The sequence below is a fragment of the Leiobunum rupestre genome, chromosome 3 (assembly GCF_980474605.1).
Source record: "Leiobunum rupestre chromosome 3, qqLeiRupe1.1.hap1, whole genome shotgun sequence".
Classification (NCBI taxonomy): domain Eukaryota; kingdom Metazoa; phylum Arthropoda; class Arachnida; order Opiliones; family Sclerosomatidae; genus Leiobunum; species Leiobunum rupestre.
This window is the reverse complement of record NC_143386.1, coordinates 63,177,832-63,204,175: the sequence shown is the minus strand read 5'-3', so window position 1 is coordinate 63,204,175 and position 26,344 is coordinate 63,177,832. Positions and strand designations below refer to the sequence as shown.

Below are 26,344 nucleotides of genomic sequence, written 5' to 3'. Positions count from 1 at the left end.
TCGGTTTATGTTTGGTTCTTTGTTTTCGGCGACCTTGAAATAATGAAACTTCTCAAAGGTCTATTGCTCGAAGATATCGAGATATAGAGGACGCTTTATCGTATTTCTGTTTATTTGGGTATTTTTTCGAATGTGTGCCAAGCACGTTGATATCGGAGACCGCGTGGTCGTTATTTCTTAGGCCGGCGTGGTTCTTCGAGTCGCTAATTGCGTAGTGGTGAAAATGGAAGACGAAAAAGTGAAAAATGAATGTAATTCTGATGAAAATAAGTTTTCGTTGGTGGAAACCGACCCTCTGACGCCACGGAAAGACTTACCTCAGCGACATTACGACTACGGAACCGCCTCAACGTCCGTCAGATTTCAGGCTGTAAAATCTAATGTATGCGACGCCGAAGATGAAGAATACATTTTCACCAATCTCAGTGTAAGTCGCCATTTTCTTCCGGATCATAAAAATATTATATTTTAAACATCTCCCCATATACTGCTAATACTATGTTTTTGAAAAATATACCTTCGCAAGCTCCTTATGATTTTTTAAAACTCGTTTCAGTAGAAAAATTAATTACGAGGCACAATTTTTTATTTAGTGACATTTTAAATTTATAAATAAATTGGTAAATAATAATAATAAAGGCACCACACTACGCCCAAGTCATCAAGAGATTTTTAAGCCGTTTATGCCACGTGAGCCAACAGCTCCCTACACTAACTATTACCGTTAACCTCAATAAGTTTTTATGGAAAGGGTAAACGGAAGAACGTGGTGGAAAACCCCGTCCCCTTAATCAATGAGGCATTGCCCCCTTTTTTTTTTTTTGAGATACACACACATCGGTGTCGACCCGAGGCCTTAGACACCAGCACACACACAATAACTGATTAATCAGGGCGAGATATGTGTAACGGCCACGCCAACGGGGGGATACGTGGGGACAGGGGTGGGGACACCCTTGGCGGAAGTATTCCGACCACCCGTTAGGGGATTGGTGGTCGTCCTCACACGGCCATCCACAAACTCTGCCTCTCGGACGCCTGGGATTACAGGAGTGAGCCACTACTCCCGGCCGGCATTGCCCCCTTAAGAGAAGGCCTAGAAATGGGCAGGTGTTGAATTTTTGAAACTGGCAAAATCAATTTTAGTTTTATGCCTCTGTTGGCTGAAAGATGGCCCTAGATATTTCCATTTTGACGTCATCAAGTCAGGCTGACAACGAAAGATCGGCTGCTATTGCTTAAGGGCATTGGCTTATGCGATAATATTTAAAATTCCCGCCTTGATCGTCTCGATATAAAGGTTGGAAATCGCGCCATCTACTGAGTGTTTCGCGAGCGTGTAAAAAATGTAGCCTAGATTCGAATTCTGAGAACTTTCTGATTGGCGGTTTTGTAACGAAACGTTCACCCACTTCCGACAAGTGACCTCCGAACAATCGGACTATATCGGTCACTTATTGTCCTATCACGACCAGCTTTGATGACGAGCTGTTGCGTCTGTACACGCCATGGTTGGCCGTGGTCTTATCTATAGAGTGCCAGCAGCTTGAAACCCTGCGACGTCACCAATGTTAAAGGGACTTTCAAGAAAGTCGATTTGAAATACGTCATTCGGTCGTAACTTTGGCTTCACAACGAACGGCGACCGAATGACGTATTTTAAATTGACTAGAGGGTCTCTTGAAAGTCCCTTTAAGTGTCTATTGAGAAAAAACGCGAGTTTTCATGACAACCATTGGCTGTGACGTCACTAACTTTTAAAAACGCATCAACTCTATAGTTGGTTACCATGGAAACTACTAGCAAAAAAGATAATAAAATAATTTCCTAACCCCTGATGTATGGCTGATGGTATTGAAGTTAAACCACGAAAAGTTTAAAAAAATTAACGTTTTATTTCAGGTGGAAATATTAAATAACGGAAGAACGAACGAAATTTCAACGTCGTATTTATTAACTACTTGCAAACTGAAAGTTCTCGATCCTTATTTCAGAATGTTGTCGTTGGTAAGATCATTGAGAGTAATATTATATAATTATTGCGTAGCTTTTAATAAACCATTGCTTTCAATAGATTGGCTGGAGGCCCGTTTTTGACACTGATCGGGAAATTAACCTGTGCAAAAGGATTATAAATAAATTGTACGTCACCTTCATAATATGCGTCATCCTCGTTGGTCACGTGTTGGAGTACGCGTCCTGCTTTAGACGTGATGGCTATGGGTCGTACCGCGAAAGCGTCATCGATAGGCTGGTAAGTTGACTAGAGTTTACGAGTTTTAGGGGTTTGATTGATACTAAATGACGCTTTTTGGTGAAGGCATAAGTAATGTCTACTAGGGGCCCATGGTAACGGCGTTGTCCTGGAGAGAAGAAAATTAACGTACGACGATAGGACAGTAGCGACATCTAAAATATTATCTTACTTGGTAGAGCAGCCACGCTCGAGCTGATAAATACCACACAAAACGCGTTTAAATCTCGATTTTGAAAAATAAATACCTTCCGGCACACAACTCTTATTTCTAATAGCTAGTTTTAGGTTCTGATGAATCATTTTGCAAAGATAAGTGGTTATTTTATGTTTTAAAGCTATAAAATTGCGAATTAGCCTTGGCTACGGTGCTAAGAGCTCGCAGCGGAGATTTATACTGAGTTGTTCTAAGTTTAAAAACGTTCGCGCACGGCTTGCGCGCATTCATCATGCATTTCGCGAAATTTATTTCAGAAATGCATAGTTGAATACCTACCTCTTAATAACGGGTATGTGATCGTAAAAAATTTGTCCTGGACCTTTGCTTATGGGGACCTTATGATAGGGTAATGGTGAAGGGAATAAATAGTAATTTATTACAAAAGAACACTTCTAACACTGTTTTAAAGATCCACAAAATCTTTAGGTAGTTCCTCCTTATCCGTCACGTGACTCAGACATTCGTTTTCCCTTCCCAAAACAGGTGATTATGTTGCCCCACCTTCAAAATTCTAGCTAGTCAATGGCCCTTTAAAGGGAATATAACCTCTAGTATTTACGTCGCCCTCCGAGGGTTCCAATATTGTCCGCTGCCTCCCGTGGCCAGGGCCGTGCTTAGAGGGGGGGGGAGCCGTGTGGGCGCCCAGGGCCGTGCTTAGAGGGGGGGGAGCCGTGTGGGCGCCCAGGGCCGTGCTTAGAGGGGGGGGGGAGCCGTGCGGGCGCCCAGGGCCGCTAAAATTTTACCATAGGGATGTATATTCCGGAGGGCCGCTACACTCAGTTTCGCCCATGCATTTCGCCCGGGGCCGCGAGACCTCTAAGCACGGCCCTGCCCATGGCTTTTCACACTTGCGGCGCTGATAATCACTGATTGTGAAGGCATAGAGGAATAGCCCTGGAGCAGCGTTGCCAGATAGGCCAAATCAAATTATAGACCCAAGGACTAAAAATTATAGATTTCCAGTCCAAATTATAGGACACATTGTATTTGGCGGTAATTTCAATTTTTATGAAATTTTAAATGAAAAAAAAACTTAAATATTAAAAATAATAAAAACACATTTTTATCATAAATTTAGTATTTTTCAGTCTGATATTATATCGAATTCCCGAACCTGACTAATACATTTTGAAATTATAGGATTTATAGGTCATCAATATCGAAAAATCGGAAAAAATGCCCTATACAGGGTGCTAACTAAAAATGGACCAGGGCGAATATCTCAAAATGTGTTTTAACTACGATTTTGAAATTTTAGGTTGTTATAGAGGGCTCAGGGGGTCAACCAACTATGAAAATGTCAATGACCTTGAACCATGTCTTCAACGTCATTCGAAAATTAACTTGAGAACAGTAAGAGCTACGAAGTTGGTTCCAATTAGAAAGTTGTTCCCCGTCACATTTTATGGTTAACTATCTTTGACTCGATCTGATTTGCGAAATAGGAAGTTGAGCAATGTTAGGCCAAAATCAAGAAGGCCGTTAAGTTGATAACGTGTTAAAGACGATGTTCAACTGATAACTTTAAAAGTACTCTTTTTAGAGTACTGAAATTTGTTAGACAACCTCATCGTTTTTGAGGGTCTGAAAATTTCAGCTCCCAAAACTCGTCTTCTACACGTTATCAACTTAACGACCGTCTTGTTTTTGGCCTAACATTTCTCGACTTCCTATTTCGCAAATCAGATCGAGTCAAAGCTAGTTAACCATAAAATGTGACGGGGAACAACTTTCTAATTGGAACCAACTTCGTAGCTCTTACGGTTCTCAAGTTAATTTTCGAACGACTTTGAAGACATGGTTCAAGGTCATTGAAATTTTCATAGTTGGGTGACTCCCTGAGCGCTCCATAACAACCTAAAATTTCAAAATCGTAGCTAAAACACATTTTGAGATATTCGCCCGGGTCCATTTTTTAGTTAACACCCCATTTAGTATACTGTTCAAATTATAGGGCACCGAAAATTTTGTGACAAAATTATAGATTTTCCCTATAATTATAGGGCGTCCTCGATGGTGAAGGGAATAAAGGAAATTGATGGTCTTCCATAAAGAACGCGTTAAGAGGTTCTATTCCCTTTAAAGTGTGTATGAACTAAGACTGGTTATAACGTAACTAGCGCCAATCACCTCTAACTTCCTTCTTCTACTAGAAGCGATGTTTTATGTAAAAAAATATTAATACAAATTCTGCATAAAAAGAAACAATTTATTTTTAAAATGTCCGCGTATCACACTATTGGTGCCATTTGGTAAGACTTAGGGTATTTAAACAAGGTGGCAAGCCAAAATATACCTCTCCTCGGAAGAGTTTTTAATTTTCAGTGAAGCGTAACTGTATCCGTGGTTCTGCGGTAGAACGCTCACCTGTCGTGCAAGAGGGCTCGGGTTCGAATCCCGGCCATTTAAAAAATTATACTACACCCAATGACAAAAAGAGGGTGCTTTTGGAAAAACCTTTTCCTTGATTCTAAGAAACTGCGTACGCAGTGATTACCCTTTGCCCCGAAAATGCGAACGCGTTCGCAGGCCTGACATACAGACCCACAGACAGACCCACACAGACCCACAGACAGACACGGTGGTTGTATAACCCCTCCTAGAGTACAAAGTCCCCTCGGAGAGGTAAAAATTTACCCCTGTGAAATGTCTTTTGCCGTTGATTGAGGGGTATAAAGGGATTTAATTGCGTTCTTAATTCTTTTCTTACAGACGTTAAATTCAACCGATTCCATAGTGCTGATTGGTAAATCCACTAGTTTATTCGTGGGACTGATGCACACGCTCAATAACAGTGCAGTCAATGACACTATGGATGGTAGAATGGTGGTCATAACCGAAGCGATCTGTACCGGTGGTTTCTTGAGCACATACATGTTTCCTTTCCTGCTGCACGTTTGCGCCTACGGATGCATGCTACATCAAATGCACAGACCCGATTGCGAACAACTTCAGACCTTCTTAGAAAGGGTAAATCCAATGGGGGCTTATTTTAGATACCTTCTATGTCACCAGATGTCACTCCCTCTCTTTTAATAATTACATAAGTAACATAATAACAATAAGTATGGCACTTCCTATTGCTTTAATGCTAATTTTCTAACCGAGACTTTTTTCGGTACTGATACTCTCTTCAAGCTGTAAAAATTTAAGACTAATATCGGAGAGCACGTTCTGAAGTCGCGAGGGGCTTTGGCTTTGTTTTGAAGTCCGCGTGCGAATCACGCGTGATAAAAAAATATTCCACCTCTCTATCGGAAACTATATATTTCGGCTTAGCGGAAGTCTCGCGTATTTTAGACGCTCGATAATTTTCCAAATACATTATAGAAAACTTAGTGTGAAACACGGAAACCATGATAAAGGATTATGTTAATTTTTTTGACTTTAACTATTGTTGTGAAATGCACTAAGGGAAAACAATATGCTACGGACATTTGAGTACACACACTCCCCCGATGTTATAGCTATATTTTAAATATTAAATTTAAATTTGAAATTTTTTTCAATCATCTTGTACCCAAGAAGGAGTTTTTAGACAATTAATTTTTCGAGTTACGTGGTTTTGGAAATAAGAGAACGCGTTAATTTAAATTAATTTTTAGACGAACCGAATTTTTAGAGTTACCTGGTTTTGGAAATAAGGTAGCGAATCACAAACACTTTACCTTAAATTCATTTTTAGACAAACCGAATTTTTCAAATTACCTGGTTTTGTAAATAAGGTGGTGAAACGCGAACGAGTTAGATGGCAACTGTAACAATTAGTATGAAATTCTAATTTGATAACAGTACGTACGTGGGTTGTGGGGTCCCGCGAATTGGCCAGAAATCCCACTAAAAATTAAAATTTTCTAATGAAACCGAAAATGTAGTTCAGAAATGATCAGTACTAAATAAAAATATAATATTTAACCAAGTCGCACTTAATTTTAAAAAAATTAAACTTTTAAGACGAAAATCGCCAAAAACCACTAAAATGGGGAAATAATTAACTTCTTGCTCTCAGATTACAAAAATCAATAACGGCCTACCGAGGGCATGTTATATGCTTTCGATTAACATATCACCGACCCTTATAGACCTAGTTGTTGAAGAGTTATGTGAAATACGGCAGCGGCGGCATCGGCTACACCGTACGTTATTTTTATCGGAGCGCAGGGAGTTTTCCAGGCATTGTACTTTCGTGCCCACAGGCAAATTCTTCTAACGGAACCCCAATTTAGTTTTTTTTTTTTCTAAATCTGCCGTAAGGAAACCTAACTTTAGAGTGCGGGCCCTAGGCTAATGCCTATATCGTCCTGTATGCCCCACCAAATATTGTTCTTATGCCCCCCCTGATTTTTACAACCTTATAGTAAATCTACAGCTACATTTAAGTCAGACGCTTTAGCGCCTGCTGCCGTCGGAAGGGGAAAATTCGTAAATTGTCTCCCCCCCCCGCCCATAAAACGTTCAGCGTAAAGGTTCGTCCAATGAAATTTGTACACAACACTACCTTAGCGTATTTAAAGGCTAGCTGAGTTGTCCTTGTGTTTGTTGCTCCTACATTTAACGAATTATGTTCTAAATCTGATTCCATTGAATCTAGGTGTTTCTTCAATCGTCCTTCATTCATAACTGGAAAGTGCAACTCATTGTATTTATAAAGAAACTGAAATCTTTCGTTTACTTCGCGATGTTTTGGTTCGTTCTCAGCCTAGCCGCTCTCACCTTGCAAATCTTGAGAAGCAAACTGAGTTTAACCGGACTGAATTACACTTGGCTGCACCCCAGGTAAATATTAAATCCGTTTACAAGAAGTGATATAATTTATCTTACCAAGGACGCTTAGAAGTAGGGCTACTAACGGACAATTGATCAGGTTATTTGGGTCTTAAATTTAAGATATCTGAAGGTATTCAGTTAGTCAGATGGGGTTCATCTTTAATTTTAGCCTCATCCAGCAATATGATTTCAAATTGTATCTAATTCTGATCTGAACCAAAGATAATATAAACCTCGTATCCTAGATTTGAAATAATAATAAAAATAATAATCAGCTAGGCTAATACCCAAGTCTCCACCTTAGGCCTAAGTCATCAAGCGACTTTTAAAGCCAATAATTTAGGTGGCCGGGTTACAATGCGTAGGAGGGTGGTGGCAAGCCCTTCATGCCACGCGAGCCAACAGCTCCCTACACTAACTATTACCGTTAACCTCAACAAGTTTGTATGGAAGGGGAAACCGAAGATGTCGGGGGAAAACCCCTTTAACCAGTGGGGAGAGAACTTGCAAACCCAACGCGGAAGGGGTTGTTCTGAGTTTTCACCCAGTGCCGCAAGCAGGGATCGAACCCGCCTCCTCTTGCTGCGAGGCGAAAGTGCTATAATATAATTATTATATATAATATATGTATTATAATTAATATTTTAGAGCATAATTGGCGGCGCCAACTTTTAACGGTAGAGGGCGTAGTATTAAGATTTTCATCACGAGTAATGAAGCTAAAAAATTCAGAAATATGCTATCCACTCCACCTGCGCAGGGTTTAGCGTTTACCCACTTCCTGTAGAAAAAATTAGGTACATAGTTACCATGGTAACAAACTATAGATAACTATAGATGACGGGCTGTTGCGCGACCAGCACGTCTTCAAAGTGGGCTGTGATAGGACCATTCAGCGACCGATGGAGGCCGATTTTTCGGACGTCACGTGTCAGAAGTGGGTAAACGCTTCGTTACAAAATCAGAACTCTCAAAATTCCGAGGGGCTGATCACTCAAAATTCCGAGGGGCTGATCACTCCGCGTAATCGGTGTACAGAGCCGTACCTTTGACTGTACTAATGGGATTACGCGTAATCTTTGAAGTCCCTGCCTTTGGCAGTGCTAATCTAAGCGTAATCCGGTGTACAGACTTTCTAAGAGTGGTTAGCCCCTCGCAAAATTCGAATATAGGGTATGGAGCTCTATACAGGGTGTTAACTAAAAAACTATACAACCTAATAACTCAAAATGTGTTTTGGTACGAATTTGAAATTTTAACGGTGTATGGAATTTTTAATGACCTTGAACCAAGGTCACCCTAATTTGAAAATTTCGAATTTCATAACTAAAAATAGTTTGTCATGAAAATTTTGATGCCGTAGAACTAGTAGTTTTCTATTTAGTAGCCCTTGACAGGAACCCATACCTCTACTTGGAATGCTTATCCAGCCGTATCGCTTATGGTAAAATTGGTAAGATAGCACTGACGGGTTTGGCCTCGCCTACGAGATAAAAAAATCCCCTTTGCGCGCGCTCCCCTCTCACGTTGTTGTTTGTTAAGTTAACATAGTGACGTCTAAAAAACCGTCAGCCACATCGACACGAAAATCTTCCGCGATAAGCATTCCAAGTAGAGGCATGGATTCCTGCCCTTGATCATCATTCCCTTAACGACCTTGTTGTGTTTGATATAAAACTTCTCAGATTCCGATTGGTCAAATTACGTCGGGTTTAAGCTATTTCTACATAAATTGTGAGGAGCAAAACTTTTCCAATTGGAACCAAGTATTTATCTTTATTGGTTCTCGAGATACATTTTGAATGGCCTTGAATACATTGTTCAAGGTCATTGAAATGTTCATTGTCGAATGACCCTCTACACGCTTTATACACCGTTAAAATTTCAAATTCTTACTTAAAACACATTTTGAGTTATTAGCTTTTATCGTTTTTTATATGCTTTCACTAACAATGTCCAATATAAAGATTACGCAGTGTAGGATTTTGTACTAAGAATGCCTTTATTTATAACGAGACGTTCGGCAGGTATCATGGTCGACTTTTTCCTAGTACGATAAGGGGGTATGAAATACGTCACCCGCGTATACTTCAATCGCGTCGAGTCTGGGTGGCGCAACGGCGCTATCGTCTCCGAGGTAGCGCCTATGATCTAGCGTCTGCTACAGACAAATTAAAAAGTCATCCGAACGTTTTTTCTCAAATAAACTTATCAAAATATAAGCAAAAGATGCAAAAATTACATTAAAATACAAGTATCATTATATATAAAGGCAATTTTACGAATAGGCTCCATGCGTAGTTTAAACTTTGGTCAGAAGTATCGCCGCCTACCGACTGAGTTTTAAATCTAATGTGTGAAAGCTGTCTGCTCATTCAAAATTATCTCGATATAAAAGCTGAACGTTTCAGTTAAAGAAAATTCATATCCAAAAGTCTTATGCTATTTCTTCACACATTAGGTGGTTTTTTTCGCCATTCTGGGTTTTTTGTGCCGGTTCAAAAGTGTAGCCCTATGACGTCATTTTACTCCAATTCTATCTTGACGAAAAAAACGAGTTGGAGTAAGAAGGGAGTAGTTAGAGGTTAAAGGTTATATATTTGTTTTGTTTTTAAGATGGCGACCGGTGGTGAGATCATCAATATAGGACTCATTTTTCTTATTTATTTAATAATAATAATAATAATCAGCTAGGCTAATACCCAAGACACCACCTTAGGTCTAAGTCATCAAGAAACTTTTAAAGTCATTAAATAGCATTTATTAAAAGCTTGCCACATGTGAAGTTGTTTAAAACCCGTTATGTTTTCGTGAAACGAAATTTAAGCAGATAAATTTTCTATATAAGCTAGATTACTCCCTCTACACCTCCTTTCGAGGACGAGTAAAAAGTGTAACGTTTGAGCTCTGGAACAAGCGACCAAAATTCGGGACAGGGTAAATCTTACCCCGAGAACAGGCGAATAAAACGTTTTAGGGTAAAAAGTTACACTTTTTGTCCTGGGACAGGTGAAAAAAAATCACCTATTTAGTTGACGGGTATTAAAGTAGATGGCGCTATCTTTTCTAAGCTCTAAGCCTATAACGATGAGGAAAAACTAATAGCGTCTGCTTCAGCCGCTACCTATCTAGCTTTGAATGGCGAACCAAAGGCGGCGTAGCGATAGTTTTCGGTCGCGAATAGTTTTAGAAACGCATTAGACGTTGGTGTCTAAGGCTCTAGCCGACACCATATCGTGGGACTCTAAAAAAAACTCATTAGACTACTTTCAGTTAGTGTAGGGAGCTGTTGGCTCGATTTCGTGGCATGCAGGGCTTGCCACCACCCTCCTACGCATTGTAACCCGGCCACCTGAATTATTGGCTTCAAAAGTCGCTTGATGACTTAGGCCTAAGGTGGTGCCTTGGGTATTAGCCTAGCTGATTATTATTATTATTAACATGAGGTGCAGACTCATGTCGTAAAATACATACCATATTCATTATGCGTGTAGTTCGGTTTATTGGAGGTACAGTTTGGACACGCTGTTCGTCGTAAGTACCCTCTTCAACGACATCATTTTTATCGCCATCGCCGCCAATTACAGTTTCCAGTGTCATATATTCATCACTTTCTTGTCCAACCTTTACGACGCCATGGTCTACAAAAGCGTCTCTTTTACGCTGTTTTTCAAAGTATGTTTCTCAGTTTTTTCATAAGTCTATAATATCGTTAAGTTTGGCGCTTTGGGGAACATTTTACTGAGAGCTAGGCTACGTTCAGTGCAGCTTAACGGTCTTATACCGTTTTACGTTTGCGTTGATTCCTTTGAGTTTTTTTATCCTATCTTGTTGAACGCTTTACGATTGTTGTAATTTTTATAAAATATCGTCTGCTGTGTCGTCCGCGGCTAGCCTTCCCGCGTGCTGTGACGTCACGATTATGTTTAACAACGAAGAAACCGGCTGCAAGAGCAGGTTCAAATGTTTCAGCAACGGTTCAGCAACGCTACGTCACACCGGAAATTTAAAAAAGCGTACAGTAGAAAACCGGTTCCGAAATACTGCAACGTTTAATTTGTTGCAAGCTACTGAACGTAGCCCTAGTTACGGAGTGACGTCACCACAAGAAGAAAATCTCCCCCTAGCGAGGCGCGGTCAAAGGCCACGTGTGACGCGTTAGCAAGCGCACGCAAAACGGCGACGAAAACCGTAATGCAGTCTCTCTCGTGAATAGCTCTAACAAGGAGACTACACCGATTTTGTTGAAACTCGGGGGTTAGGTAGACCTTATGGTAGTATGAAAATTCCCAAAGTGAAAAGTTGCAATGGGCTTTAGTTTTCCTATGGCAACCCAAAATGTTTTTGACCTCTCCATTTAAAAAAAGCATGGGATTTTCTCGGTTACCCAAATTTTGTTAAAACTTAACCAAAATTGATCAATTTTACCCAAAAAAAAGGTCAAATTCATCTTTTTGGGTAAGTTTTGAAAATTTTATTTTTAATTTTTTTTTAAGTAAGTACCCTGTGAAACCGCGAAAATCCCATGCATGCTTTTTTAAATGGAGATTTTTCGTTTTGACAGGTCAAAATCATTTTCGGTTGCCATGGGAAAACTAAAGCCCATTGTACCTTTTCCCTTTGGCAATTTTCATACTACCATAAGGTCTACCGAACCTCCGAGTTTCAACAAAATCGGTGATAACCACCTCGGGTAGTCTCCTTGTCAGTAAAACGTCTGCATGGGTAGAATTGGAAATGTCACACTTATGTTACAATACACTTATGGTTTTTTGTAACCTCATATCTAACTTTATCACTCATAAGTATGCTTCTATATAACATTGCCATAAAGAAATACATTTGGTGTCTAAGGCCTTTGGCCGACACCATAAGTTGTTCTAAAAAAAAATCGATGATCCTTGGAGATCCTGTTTCACACGGAACATACATTTTTTGCCATTGAAAAAGGTTACCATGGAAACAAAATCTCGTGATTGCCAGACACGAGCTAAACTGTAAATTTTCAAAGCCAGAAATGAGCCAGGAATTCTAGATGTTTTCAAAATCCGCTTCACTAACTGTTGTTTCTCATCCATAAAGTTGATGACGCGTTTTTCGTTTAAGGTGACGTAATTAACGTGATATCCCTTGAACAAGGTTTCATTAAAGAAAATAACAATATGGCATAATCAAAGAGTATGGAGGTAATAGAGATAAAACAACCGGGAGAGGTCCGCAACGAAACGTTCACCACCGAGGGGGTTGACAATGGGGGAAAAACTCTGGAAACCGAGCTTCAAAATAGTTACCGCAGCGCCATTTCGGGATTCTTCGTAATCGAAAAGGCACAAATTTAATTGCAACAATAGCGCCAAAGATAATTCTTTGAGAATTTAGATCATAAATATGGCAAAGTGAAATCTACCAAAAGTTTCAAAACGAAAAGCAGGACAAGAATCCCGAAATGGCGCTGCGGTAGCTATTTTGAAGCTCGGTTTCCAGAGGTTTTTCCCCATTGTCAACCCCCTCGGTGGTGAACGTTTCGTTGCGGACCTCTCCCGGTTGTTTTATCTCTATTACCTCCATACTCTTTGGCATAATGATGAGTGATTATGTTGATATGATATCGCCCATTGAAATTACTAATTGAAACTTATTTTTTTAAGCAAATACAAGAAGGCAGAACGTTTCTCAAGTACATGAACGACCATCAGTCCATCGGGATGTCTCTATTGCTGCTTAACGTGTTCATCAAAATCACCACGGGTATGTTTGAACCATTGAGTTGGGAATATTAATCTAGAGGTTTAATCAAAACGTCGGATTTCAGTTTTTCGCGAAACAAGTTTTTAAAAAATAAGAATACTGCCGTCTGCTCGCAAATGATGAGAAAACTTTATCATTCTACCAGTGGCGCCGTCTATCTCTCAATGGTTCGTTCAAATAAGACGCGTTTTCTGGCAAAAATGTTTTTTTTAAACAATGGATGGCGCCACGGGTCATATGATAACGTTTTCTCATCATTTTAGTGGAGACGGCACATTCGTAATTTTCAAAAACTTGTTTCGCGGGGAGCAGATTTGATTGGATCTCTAGATTAATATTCCCAACTCAATGGTTTGAACGATTCGAAATCCAGTTTAAGCCTATCCCACTTGTCATAGCAACTAGCGCGTGACAGTCGCAAACTTGGCGCCATCTCTAGACTCATTACTGAACTATTAAAGGAAGCATTAACTGTTTAATTTCCATAATTGTGAGCGTTTGGCAGTCAGTAGCGTACTTTTTATAGTACGAAATTAGGCCGAAAATAACCTAAAAAATTTAATATTTGGGTTTATAATAATTTCACACCTTTTGTGTTTCCTTCATTTTAACACTGAGCAATAGGCGCTTCAATAAAACATCTTCAAGGAAATTGCCAAGAAGTAATATTTTCGAGAGCCAGGACCGGCAAGTCTCTATTTATATAGTGCTTGTTAAAATAATGGAAACGTTTCACCTGTTAACCGAACGTCGTGTTTTTTATATACCTTAAAATGTAAAAAACCGCTACCTGGCTAAAAAGGAAACACTTTTTGCATACCGTACAGGTTAAAAGTTTCCATTATTTCAGCAAGAACTAAATAAACTTAAGCTTGCAAGTCCTGGCTCTCGGAAATATTAATTATTGACACGCCTATTACGACACCCAAATTTAGGAATTTTCTTCTAATTTCAAAATAGCAGACTTTAAATCATAGGTGATACCTCATACGAGCGCTCCGCAGAACAACCTAGAATAGTTTCGGTCGCGAATGATGGATACACGAGTTTCATATTTCTGAAACCAGGTTTAACAGAAGCTAGGACTGATTGGCGTAACCCGTTTAAGCAGATGAATTTTCGTTTAAAGGGGAACGGTCAAGCTTTAACCAGTTAGATAGCCCTATAGCCCGTTAAAAACTAAAATTTATGGCGAAAATCGCATCAAAAAATATTGAGTGGTTAATTTTTAATGAAATAAAGAAATTTCGGGAAATCGAAAAGCGCGCGTCCGCCGCGACACCTGGTGAGAAGTCGGTGAGGCAGAAAACCACGTAAAAGCGCGCGCTGCTGAAGACGCAAAAAATATCTTTTGCACGCGCGGCGCGTTCCAGTTATAAGAGACCTAAGCCTAAATTGCGCGATTTTAAAAGTTAGGAGAGTTCGCAAATCGCTCATACGGGGCTAGGGGCGCTGGCGGCAGCCCCTAAGATGTCGGCGAAAATTCAAACCCAAACACCTGGCGTTATTTTTCGTTTCAAATTTTTGGGCCAAAAGCTATTTTTTCAAGACAAAAAAAGGTACGTGTTAGTATATTGAACGTCTTGTTGATCATTTGATACGGAAATAAGGCCATATTTGGAAAAGCTTGGTCGTTCCCCTTTAAATCAACGTTGAATGAAAAAAAAATCAACGCTTCAGCTTTGAGAATCATGACATCATTGATTAGACGATTTGACAGACGACAAAACCCAATTGAAAATCAATCTCAACGGTCGATAATCGTGACCGGAGGAGTAACAAAAGTCCATTGAGTTGGGAATATTAATCTAGAGATACAATCAAATCTGCTCCCCGCGAAACAAGTTTTTTAAAATTACGAATGTGCCGTCTCCTCTAAAATGACGAGAAAACGTTATCATATGATCCGTGGCGCCATCCATTATTTTTGAAAAAAATATCTTTTTGCCGAAAAACGCGTCTTATTTTAACGAACCATTGAGAGATAGACGGCGCCACGGGTAGTATGATAAAGGTTTCTCGTTATTTGGCAGCAGATGGCAGCATTCTTATTTTTTAAAAACTTGTTTCGCGAAATACTGAAATCCGACCTCTAGATTAATATTCCCAACTCAATTCCAAAAGTCAATCAACAATTTTCAACGGTTCAACGCTAACTCCGTTGACTAGTTACTGAACGTACCCTTAGAATAGCTCTTGAGAACCTAGAAACTGTCGTCTGTTAAATACTGGTTCAGCAATGAATCTAGAGATGGCGTTAGTGTACTTACAAAATTTCGCCTTCTAGCAATAGTTTATAGCTAGTAGATTCAATCTCTAATTCATTCCTAACTAAATATTTTAATTTATAATTAAATATCAGGAGTCTTTGGTGTCGTGACTGGGAACAGTAAGATTACAAGCGAATATCTTCTATTCTTTTCCACAATTATTATCATTGCTTATTGGTGTGCCTTGGTTGCTTTACCAATTTATCAGGTACAATTTATATAATATTTAACTATTAAGATTCTGACTGAATTAATTCTATCTTTTTTCCACAGGCCATCAGGGTATCGGAGACGTGTTCGAAGATGGGCAAACTAGGACACGATATAAAAGCCAGATCGTGCAGTTATCGCGGAGAAGACATCAAAGAAATTGACACTTTATTGTTGTTTTTGTCCACTTTAAAAATGCACGTAAGTTCGCCAAAATAATGTCAGGGTCTTTTTATGGAGAGGTCGGCACACTCCCGTTTTATTTTGTGTCTAATACGTCAGATTCGGGCTATGAGAAAACAACCACTGTGCTGCTGTGCGCCATCTACCGTGAACTACATATAATACATTTTATAAAATAAGTTATATTTCTGTACCAATATTATTATTTTGGACTCTTAATTATTTCTAAGAATATTCTAATATTTAAACAGAAATTATATAATAAAATAAAATGTTAAGATTCAATAGGTGGCGCACCGTAATCTAGTCTTTAAAATCATGTTAGTTCAACTAGTGGTCGTTAGATGCCGCGACGAGACAGTGAGATTTTCCCTTCCATTTACCACCTTACCTTTATTCCCCACCAGGGTAGACTATGTTTATGACGAACGGGTTTAATTTCATTGTACGTCAGAGATAGGCCAGTGGTTAGACCTCTCCTCGGAAATATCCGGCTAATGTTATATTTAGATTGATGGATTAAATTGGACTTTATCGTTTTAGGCTAAACTTTTTAGGATACCAGTGCGTTTGTCCTGTATTCTTTTGTCATTTTTAGCCACACTCTTTGCCTTGGTTACTCTGGGGCAGTTGGGTTTGACATACTTCAGCTCTATGTAATTTATTCACAAATAGTATTCCAAAATATTGTTTATTAAATGGGTTTTTAAGTTTTTTGAGGTAAAAGGTTTTATTAAATTTTTAGATTTTTACAGTATACACGGCATGGTCTTATTGCGTTTACATTTTCCCACCGTATTTTGATGATAGTGTTAAAAAAACTAATTTAAAAAACGTATCAAAGGCTTAAAAGATGTTCCTGTACGTTCCAATACTTAAAACCTCCCCGATTAGCAACAAAGTTAAAACAAAGAAGAAACCTCCTAAAATTATGAGCAGTAATGCTGGTCTGATTGCAATTCCGTAGAGTTTGGCCTTGATAAAGAAAATAAAATTTTGTTATCATTCGGTTTTATCATTGCATAACCATCTGTATTTCTAGCCTTAAAGTGAGTGGTGGCCCTAGTGTAGTACTTCGATGGCTCAATAGATGTCGTTTCCGGTAGGTGAGGCTGACCGAGGCTTAGGCCTTTCCATAAAATATTTTTTTTCTACGTCACCGACGACCAATTTCGCTTAAACTAAACAAAACGTTGGCTGTACTTTTTGCATTTTCCTGTAAGATTTCCCAAAACATTTTACACGGAGCTCGGGTTAGGCTTAGTGACTTCGGAGTTCAAACTGATTTTAATTTATTTTCGATACTAATGAAATTAATTATTATTGCTATACTCATATCAACTCTGTGAAAGGATTGATAATACTTAGATATTTATTAGCTAGTATTTTATGATAAACAACTATCTTCACCTGATACACTACGGTGGCTGTCGATGAAATATGAAGCATTAGTTCACAAGGCTATAAACATTAACTGTTAAACATCATCGATACCGTGAAAAAAGTTCCGTTATTTTAAATATTTAAATACTCTCCTTTTATGACGATCATTTCAAATTAGATAGTTTTTCTTTCTTTTTAATGAGACGTAAACCTATTTGGGTAGTACCAACTTGTTTTTTTCATGACGTATTATTTCAATGAAAAATTGTCCGTTTCCGAACAAACCAATTTCATTAAAGGTTTTCGAGTACGCTCTACAACTTGTTGATTGAAAATTTTCGTCTACCACATATAGTTCAAAAAAATAAAAATTTCAAAACGGTAAATAATTTCACGTGTTTTTCTGAAAATTCCAAAAGAAAAGGGTCCTCCCCGTGTGAGTATATCCTGATAATTTCACATTTCTAGCAACTATTGTTTTTGAGAAAAACGCCTGGGCCGATCAAATTAAGACACCCTGTATAATTTAGGTTAAAGTCCACTAATTATAGTATAAGTTGTTTAACTCTAGTCTATAATACTCTACAATGGCTCTCTGACGACGTTATCATTTGACTATTTTTAATTTTAGCTTCCTTTACCATAAATAGATGGCACCACGCTCTCCAGTAAAGTAGCGCTTTTCGAAGAATCGCATAGATTTATGGCCATCTCTAATAACAGGGGCCTTTTCATAATACAGGTGGTCATGATAGAGCTGCCACTTGCTTTAATTATAATAAATATCTTTTCGATAAAATAAAATAATGGTAAAATATTAAAATAAACACACCTTTACTAGGTTTTTCAACTTAGATTTTAGTATATTAAGTATTTTTTTAAAAGTTACGATAAATTGGGAAATTGAGGGAGATTTTCGTCGGGTGGTAAAATGAAAATATTTCGCAATACTGCAACTATAGGGGGCAATACTGTACGGGGTTATTTTGGTGTAATAGGGGAAAGCATCCAAGGGTTTTCTATCGAGCCACCACTTGCTTTAAAATACAATGAAATTACTGTTATATCAAGGTAGCTCTTAATCTGGGAAAATTAATTGAAAGGTGACATCGATTTGGCTAGGGACAGACAAAATTTCGGCGAAGCAGACGATTCTTTGCCCTATATTCGAGCTCTTGAATCAGCTTCAAACGTATTTTGCGACATCTCTATGCGTAGAGACAATTATATTCTTATTTTCTGTTAATTGTCTTTCACGCATAGAGATGTCGCTTCAGGTAATTGAACTAACATTTGAGGGCGAATACGAACTCCTCACACATTCGCTACATCGGTTTGGGAAAGGTCTTTAGTAAGCCGGGAGTAGTGGCGTACTCCTGTAATCCCAAGCGTCTTGGAAGCAGAATTTGTGGATGGCCGTGTAAGGACGACCACCAATCCCAACGGGTGGTCGGAATACTTCCGCCACGGGTGTCCCCACCCCTGTCCCCACGTATCCCCCCGTTGGCGTGACCGTTACACATATCTCGCCCTGATTAATCAGGTGGACTAGCGGACTGAATTGTCCCACACGTTACAATCCCAAATAATAATAAAAAAGATATCTAGTAACCATGGACTAAGGAATGAGACCACTCACCCTGAGGGTCGCGCTGTTAACGAACAATATGAAGGAGTCTAGTTCCAGTTGGGACGCGGCGTGGTATCCGAAGACCCTCATTTCGAAGGACACTTGCCTCAGCCGTTGACCTGTTTTGGAGAGCCTGGCAGCCTGCCATGTCGCGCCATTTTAAAATGGGTCAGCTGATTGCAATATCTAGATAATACTGGAATAATCTTACTTGTATGAGAGGCAACACGAAAGCGATAAGCCAGATCAAGATATAGAGACTGCGATAACTCCAAACTAAAGGGCTGTCGTCTTTGTTTAGAAACAGCAAACAGAACCCTGCAACGTGACTTGGTCATTGCACACCTATTACCAGAAGTTTACAAAATACTTCTAGTATTATATGGGCGTACCTATAATGGTCATTTCAAGATAATTGACCACGCACAACGCCGTCATTTTGCCCATGCTACCATTGAGGACGCCGATAAACTCCCTGACCCTTAAAATTTCCTGCGAAAATTTTTGCCTTTTTTACTTTAAAGTTATTATAAGAAACTAAGGCTGGGCGAATAGCCGAATTAACCGAATAATTCGGTCGAATATCAAGACAAATTAACGTCAAGAAATTTTTTTGGTAGAGCTCTCACTTGTCGGTTGACGGTGGTGCCCGACGAAATTCAAATAAAATAATCTATAGGGAAATTTTTTACAAAAGAACGTATGGCATTGGTCAGTTGGATCTCAGCAGATACTTTTTTGTTTATACAGATAGTTTTATTTTTTTAATTTATGTCATAGATCACCTATGACGTCATAATATAATTCAGTTCTACCATTTAGATATTAAAATATAAAATATTCTGATCATTAGGTTAAAGTTCGACGAATATTCGGGCCTATTCGATAAGGTAGTATTTGCATGAACACTAACTATTCGATATTCGATTAGAAATTTTTTGGGTATTCGATATTCATTTCGATAGGCTAAAAGTGCTATTCGCCCAGCCTTATAAGAAAGAAAATTAAGAACCTACGTGCATAGCCGACTTCAATTCCACAGTCTTCTCTCTCAACCACAAATTAATATCCTTGATGTACATAATTAACATTTCACACTGAGTGCAGTAGTTTAGAATAACAGCGATGTTGACCACTTGCACGAGTATCAGTCCTATCGCTTTGATACTTAGCATGAAGTACAAAAGCCCCTTACTTGATAATTTAAATGATATTATTGTAAGTATACTGTAGCCTTTCATTGATGTCTTAAATTACTTTTGATCATGTAGTATTTTACCCAAAGCGTATGTCTCCTCGTCGTAGGCAAAGTTGTACAAGAGTTCCAAGACAAAGTGTAAGAAAAGCCACCCGAATAAGACATACCGGAAACGTCTGTAATGACACTTCCCTGTTATAGTTCAAATTAGAAGTTTGTAATATGTCTCTTACGAGAGAAGTGTTAATCTTGACCCCAAAATGAAACATGTACTTTGGAAGGCTCGAGAGCACTTTTCAATGGGTCCTTTTCCCCCAAACCGCGGAAGTAGACAACGAATTACGGCTCAAATTTTACAGTGTGTATTATTCCGCGTGTAAAGGTTCCAAAATGTGTATGTAGGCAATTGCTAAAGATGAGTCGAGCCGGCTAGTTTTAAAGCCCGACTAAACCCGATTAAAAAATGCAATATTGAAACGCAACCCGACCCGGCCCGCCAAAATTATTTCTTTCGAAAACCCGACCCGACCCGGCCCGCCAAAATTATTCATTTCGAAAACCCGACCCGACCCGGTCCACCAAAATTATTTATTTCGAATACCCGACCCGACTCGAACCGCCAAAATTATTTATTTCGAAAACCCGACCCGATCCGGCCCGCCAAAATTATTTATTTCGAATACCCGACCGGACTCAGCCCGCCAAAATTATTTATTTCGAAAACCCGACCCGCCAAAATTATTCATTTCGAAAACCCAACCCGACCCGGCCCGCCAAATTATTTATTTCGAAAACCCGACCCGACCCGGTCCGGCAAAATTATTCATTTCGAAAACCCGACCCAGCCCGCCAAAATTACTTATTTCGAAATCCCGACCCGACCCGACCCGACATGATTATTTATTTCAAATACCCGACCCGACTTGTCCCGCCAAAATTATTCATTTCAAAAACCCGACCTGACCCGGCCGCCAAAATTTATATTTCGAAAACCCGACCCGACTCGGCCCGTCAAAATTCATTAAAACTGAAACCCGACCCAACCCGCCAAAATTATTTATTTCGAAAACCTGACCCGACTCGGCCCGTCAAAATTCATTAAAACTGAAACCCGACCCAACCCGCCAAAATTATTTATTTCGAAAACCCCACCCGACTCGGCCGTCCAAAATTATTCATTTCGAAAACCCAACCCGACCCGTCCCACCAAAATTATTAATTTCGAAAACCCAACCCAACCCGGCCCGCCAAAATTATTCATTTCGAAAACCCAACCCAACCCGGCCCGCCAAAATTATTCATTTCGAAAACCCGACCCAACCCGACCCGACATGATTATTAATTTATAAACAATCACGCCGCGCTGTTTGGTTATTACGAAAAAGAATTCTGAAAATACCCTGTACCTCATGCCTCATGTAAATAACATTAGCAAGGTACTGACACGGATACTTCTTTCATAAGATCTATATTATATACTTTTGGTTATAAATATAACCCATAAATGCTTTCAAAAACCAACCTAGAATTACGTATGATAATTTCATGCGTTCCGTAACTGTTCCTAGTCGTAATAAAGACCTGTAAAGGTTATGATTTCAATACACGCTCTGGTACTGGACGATTTAAGACGCGGATATTGCGTAAATATTACCCTTTCCATTAAGGAATAGAGTTGTTCCGTCTCGAGAACCCGGAAATGGTAGAAGCCGTAGATGAACGCGGCTAAGTGTAGTAAGCTGGGGATGACGTAGGTTGGTATTAGGTGGTCGCACATGGGGATGTCCATGTGACTTCGATCCAATCCATTACTCAAATTTCGATGTACATATGGACTACTTAAGAGTGTAGTTATTGCTCTCGGTGTCGTCGGATGAGGCTTTCAAAAACGTATTTTTGTTAGGTATACACGCATTCACATATTGCCTACAGGGAAATATGAAGGGGCGAAATCCACCCGAGGTACCTTCCTATTTAATAATGTTTGAGGTAGATGGCGACACTATAAAGTTTATAAAAAATAAACTTTTTTAAAAGTTATTAATTAATTACTAAATTATAGTACTTTAAATTCTAATTAAAAATATATAATTTTTGTAATTTAAATTAACAATTAATTTTAGCAGTAGTTAACACTCCGCCATAGATGACACTATAATACGATTTTAAACTATCCAATCAGGGAAGATAATTTTGTATTTTAAATCTCAACAAAACCGTTCTCCAATAAAAACTGAAAACTTTAAATCAATCGTTGAAAATGGAAATTATGACGTCATGCTGCTATCAGAGCGCCATCTACTAACTGAGAACGCCATCACCACGTTACCTCGGATGAATATAACCCCTTTGAAGTCGTCTTTGGCCCTTAAAAATTGTAAATCGATCTATATACAGGAAATTATAATTTATACACTTGGAATGTCGAAGGTGTGGTGTTAAACCGTGTTATACCGAGATTTTCGCTAGCGCCTATTTAATACTAAGCCTTGCTTTTTTTCCACCATCTAAATACGTGATTTTACGTAAAGAACATTATACATTCTACAAGTAATTCAGTAGGTGGATTCTTTTCGGCTGTTCTCGGACTAAAAATGTTCTCTTTTTACCCTAAAACGTTTTATTCGCCTGTTCCGGGGATGAGAATTACTCCGGCCCAAAAACTATTCGCTTGTTCGAGAGTATTAGGGCTACTCTTTTTACTAGCCAGAATTTATCTACTGAAAAGGCCTTAGCCAGCCATTTTTTACAGTGACTCAAACTATTCGCCACCACAAAATCTCAGTAATATGACGACATAGCCTTACTCTTCTTACCCTACTCCGAAATCGCGGAACAAGCGAAAAGAAACTACCTACTGTGATTACAACTGGGTGTCTGTTATATTTACTGTTTACTTATATCATGCTCTCCAAATGGTTATCCCTAGATGGCGTTGTTAAATGAACGATAAGATAAGCTCTTAGAATTGTATAAATAGAATGAACCTCTTAGGTTTAGGCCCCTTTTTTCTCCCCATTAATAAGCAATGTAAAACTATAATATCCGCTTGTAAATAAAGGTACTAAATACACAACAGTGTCTTGAATCCTTTTTCTAGTAAGTCTATTTTCCGAGTGAATGTCTCCCAATAGCGACCACGGTGAACTTATGAATTTGAAAATACGATTTACATCTTACATTAGAAGTATTTTAAGGTGGCAATGAATCCTTAGACATTCCAAGTGTATGCGTATATAATTTCCTGGTACAAATCTCAACGTGATGCGGTAATGCTACCTTTGTGTCCGTTCTAATATTCAATTTGCCTTGACACGTGACTCCTTGCATGACGTCGTAGTAGAGAATCAAAGCTACGATTAAAACTGGGTAGACGAAGTTGACCACTCGCCATTTCCTGGACGAGTACCATTCTTTCTCTTTCCTGAAAGGCCTCCAAGCTACCTAGGGAGACAGAAGGTTTTAATCTATTTTCAGTGGAACCATTCTAACATTGGCTCTACCAAAAGTTGCACTCTTTTGTAAGGTTTCAATACGGAACTCTTGCACCTGAGAATGGAATGGGTCGTGGCTATCCCTTCTTCGTCTCCATTGGCGTCGCATATCTGCATTAGTGAGATACCACTTTCTTAAATACAGTTTACAGCTTAACGGGTTACCAACTTACGTCAATGTCCACCACGCTCTGAGAACTTCCGTATTGGGTACCATTGCGTAAATATTTGGGTACAGTGTTGGAATTATCACCAGGCATCCAGAAGATGTTCTGACTGTTGGCGTACCCCGAGATATAGTCGTTGGAAACAGTGGACGATTGGTATGACGCCGATAGAATGGTGGGCACTATTTCCTGGTGTAATTCCGGATGATCAGTTTGGGCAGCCTCGCCTCGGTAGAAGGTGGTTTCGTCGGTGACTCTCCGCGTTCTACGGGTGGATGTTTGCTGGTGGGAAATGTCCGTCGGATCACTCCGTGCTACTCGATTCGACCCGGAGGAAGCACTCCTCAATGGACCTGACCAGTTGGACATTTTCCTTTTGGGTAGAATGCTCAGTTTCTGTAAAGATATTGGCCTGCGTCGAATATAGGCCTTTGCGCAATAGAATAATAACAAAATGGAATGAAAAACTGTGTCGATCTGGTGACCCCGCGTCCGGGCAACTCGCCGACACTGCTCACCTCCGGGTCGCTCAGAGACTTCTTCCGAATTAACCCACTCATTTCATTCTCTCTGAAAACAAGCTATAACTATAGACTAGGTAACCTTGTTCGGAATATGCATGATCGCGGCTGTGTTTGAGTTTATTTTGGGCGTAAGGACTGTAGAACCGCGCTTATCTCTATTCGTTTGTAATCGCGTACATCACCAAACGCGATATCATTGTTAACGGAATATAAAAGATAATGCGGGAACTTAGCGCTTTCAATCTGAGATTATTCGGTATTCAAATGAAAAATAGCTTGCGTCAAATAGTTAAGGAATAAAACTTGATTAAAGGGTTCCATCAGCCTCGTAAGGGGATGGCAGTGAGGGGTGAAATGGCACTATTTTTTTTTAACGCGGAAGGAGACAAATTTTTGGTAATACGAAACTTTACAAAACACGTGGTCATTTCGCGGAAATTCGGATTTCACTATCGGTCGCAACGGACGGATTTTTTGTCCCCTTGGCCTAATTTTCTTTTATTGGAATTTAATCAACAGGGGCGGCTCAAGGGCCGGGCAACCCGGGCAACTGCCCGGGGCGCCGGTTTGAGAGGGGCGCCGAAATTGAGTTGTGAGCCTTTTTGGTTTACCAAGAATCGGATTTGTTTATAAAAATTTTAATGAAAGCATAACATAATTTGAAAAATCTTTAGCTAATTGGAAATACAAACTGTTTTACCAACCAAAATGTCCAACATCGTCGATGAACGTTTTTTGCCTAGCAACAGGGGCCATACCACCGGAGGCCTATCATCATAGTGCCCTACGCCAGCGTCCCCAAGCCCGGACAGGTGACTAATCCAGCGAGGGGCTAGCCAGTAAGAATTTGCCTGTACACCAATTACGTAATCAATAATGAGTACAGATGAGTACACATGATTACGATGAGTACAGACCGATTACGATGAGTACAGAATGATTAGGATGAGAACATAATGATTACGATGAGTAAACAGGCAACCCAAATCTTTAAAATTGTTACAGATGAGTAATTAAGTACGGGGTAATTCCAATGAATACGCGTGATTACAGATGAGTACGAAAATTACAAATGATTACGGGATTACAAATGAGTTCAAAAGATTACCGAAGATTACAGTTAGGGTGAACACCGATTACGGGAAGTGGTTAGCCCCTCGGGTAGTAGTACCCTACTACTGATGGTTGCACCTTTGACGCAAACCACTCAACCCAGCAGAAGGTGCAGCAATGGGTGGACCAATCATCACTTCGCACACAGTCGTGGGATTAAGAGTGGATGCTATAGCAACTCCAGCCGACACCCTACCGACGTAGGTAAAGAGTCATACCCTTTGGAGAGAGCTCCTAAAGGGGAACGACGGGAACACAGCGGTCCACATAAAACGGGCACAGCTGGCACCGGAGATCTCGGTGCGACTCCAAAAGGCCGAGAAACAGGAACAGAATCATCAAAATTATTTTAAGCACTAGAGGAAGGTTCAGCCTAATAATAAAAATATAATTCAATTATGTAATTGTTAAACGTTGAACGAAAAAGAGGCTTTTACTGTATTCTTCCCCCTTAATCTGTCGTGTGTCCGTGGTTAGCGTTAGTCACTTCTATTTTACGCGCACGCGCAGAAAGCCATTTATTAGTTTCAGTTAAATAGTTTTAGTTAGATAGATATTAATTAGAGCCACGTTGAATTTAATTAAGATTATAAAAAAAGGAAATGAAGAGAAGCCGTTGAAGCAGAAAAGAAAGCGACAGCTTAAAAAAAGTTCTTAAGTGTAGGCCTTAAAAAATCCCGCCAAATACTGTTTTAATTAAGTTGTTAAAGCAATAAAGCGTTCTATCAAATAGGCCCAAAACCGGCCAAACGTTTCATACAGACTATAGAGCTAGTTCATCAGGACTAACATAGTTTGTTATTCTTTGGTTTAAGAGAATTTGGCTTATATCCTGTCTTTATATGAATATTTTAGAGACGTACCTTTAAGCATATGTAACATAATTGCTCAGTAGTATGCCACTGTAACTTTATTCCATTCAAAAATCTTCACTAACGGTTTGTTTCACCACGAACCAGTAAAAAGGTGGACTACGTTAGATTTTAACCTTTTTATTCATCCTAGTAATTTTGGGAGTCACACTATTGGCTACTAACATATTTATTTAAGTCAATGGAAAACCTCTAAATTGAGAAGGAATTTTTTGCGTCGGAATTTTAGTCAGCCCAATGTAGCTTTATTGAAATTTATAAACTCGCTCGGTTTGTGCGGATGAAGTTAAATACTGAGTAGTTTAGAAAAA

At 39.3% G+C, this 26,344-nt stretch overlaps 2 protein-coding genes across 3 annotated transcripts; one reads left to right on the top strand and one right to left on the bottom strand.

Annotated features, from left to right (window-relative positions):
* The first annotated feature begins 68 nt into the window (after nt 1-68).
* On the top strand, nt 69-16,411 carry LOC149954182 (uncharacterized). Its single transcript, XM_090168962.1, has 10 exons — nt 69-427; nt 1,903-2,007; nt 2,075-2,254; nt 5,187-5,444; nt 7,066-7,250; nt 10,736-10,916; nt 12,890-12,989; nt 15,352-15,467; nt 15,533-15,670; nt 16,196-16,411. Exons 1-10 carry the CDS (start codon nt 224-226, stop codon nt 16,310-16,312), a joined length of 1,584 nt encoding a protein of 527 aa, XP_090025088.1. The 5' UTR covers nt 69-223; the 3' UTR covers nt 16,313-16,411.
* On the bottom strand, nt 16,358-24,141 carry LOC149954181 (uncharacterized). 2 transcript variants are annotated; one of them, XM_090168960.1, is made up of 12 exons: nt 24,043-24,141; nt 23,531-23,953; nt 23,367-23,468; nt 23,143-23,307; nt 21,518-21,742; nt 21,386-21,444; nt 19,923-20,039; nt 19,682-19,859; nt 19,058-19,157; nt 18,877-18,983; nt 18,675-18,806; nt 16,358-16,627 (listed from the first exon to the last, which is right to left on the bottom strand). In XM_090168960.1, exons 1-12 carry the CDS (start codon nt 24,082-24,084, stop codon nt 16,499-16,501), a joined length of 1,779 nt encoding a protein of 592 aa, XP_090025086.1. In that variant the 5' UTR covers nt 24,085-24,141; the 3' UTR covers nt 16,358-16,498. The 2 variants fall into 2 exon arrangements, with proteins under 2 accessions (XP_090025086.1, XP_090025087.1); XM_090168961.1 differs by having other exon boundaries at nt 23,531-23,920.
* Between the last annotated feature and the right edge of the window lie 2,203 nt (nt 24,142-26,344).

What these genes read in the sequence shown, in the direction of transcription:
- LOC149954181 (XM_090168960.1), bottom strand. Translation starts at nt 24,084, where the DNA reads ATGAGTGGGTTAATTCGGAAGAAGTCTCTGAGCGACCCGGAG. An exon ending in AGTCTCTGAGCGACCCGGAG is followed by an intron (nt 23,954 to 24,042) that starts GTGAGCAGTGTC and finishes TATTGCGCAAAG; the next exon opens with GCCTATATTCGACGCAGGCC. An exon ending in ACAAAAGAGTGCAACTTTTG is followed by an intron (nt 23,308 to 23,366) that starts GTAGAGCCAATG and finishes CTGTCTCCCTAG; the next exon opens with GTAGCTTGGAGGCCTTTCAG.
- LOC149954182 (XM_090168962.1), top strand. Translation starts at nt 224, where the DNA reads ATGGAAGACGAAAAAGTGAAAAATGAATGTAATTCTGATGAAAATAAG. An exon ending in TACACTTGGCTGCACCCCAG is followed by an intron (nt 7,251 to 10,735) that starts GTAAATATTAAA and finishes TTATGCGTGTAG; the next exon opens with TTCGGTTTATTGGAGGTACA. An exon ending in TGTCCACTTTAAAAATGCAC is followed by an intron (nt 15,671 to 16,195) that starts GTAAGTTCGCCA and finishes TTATCGTTTTAG; the next exon opens with GCTAAACTTTTTAGGATACC.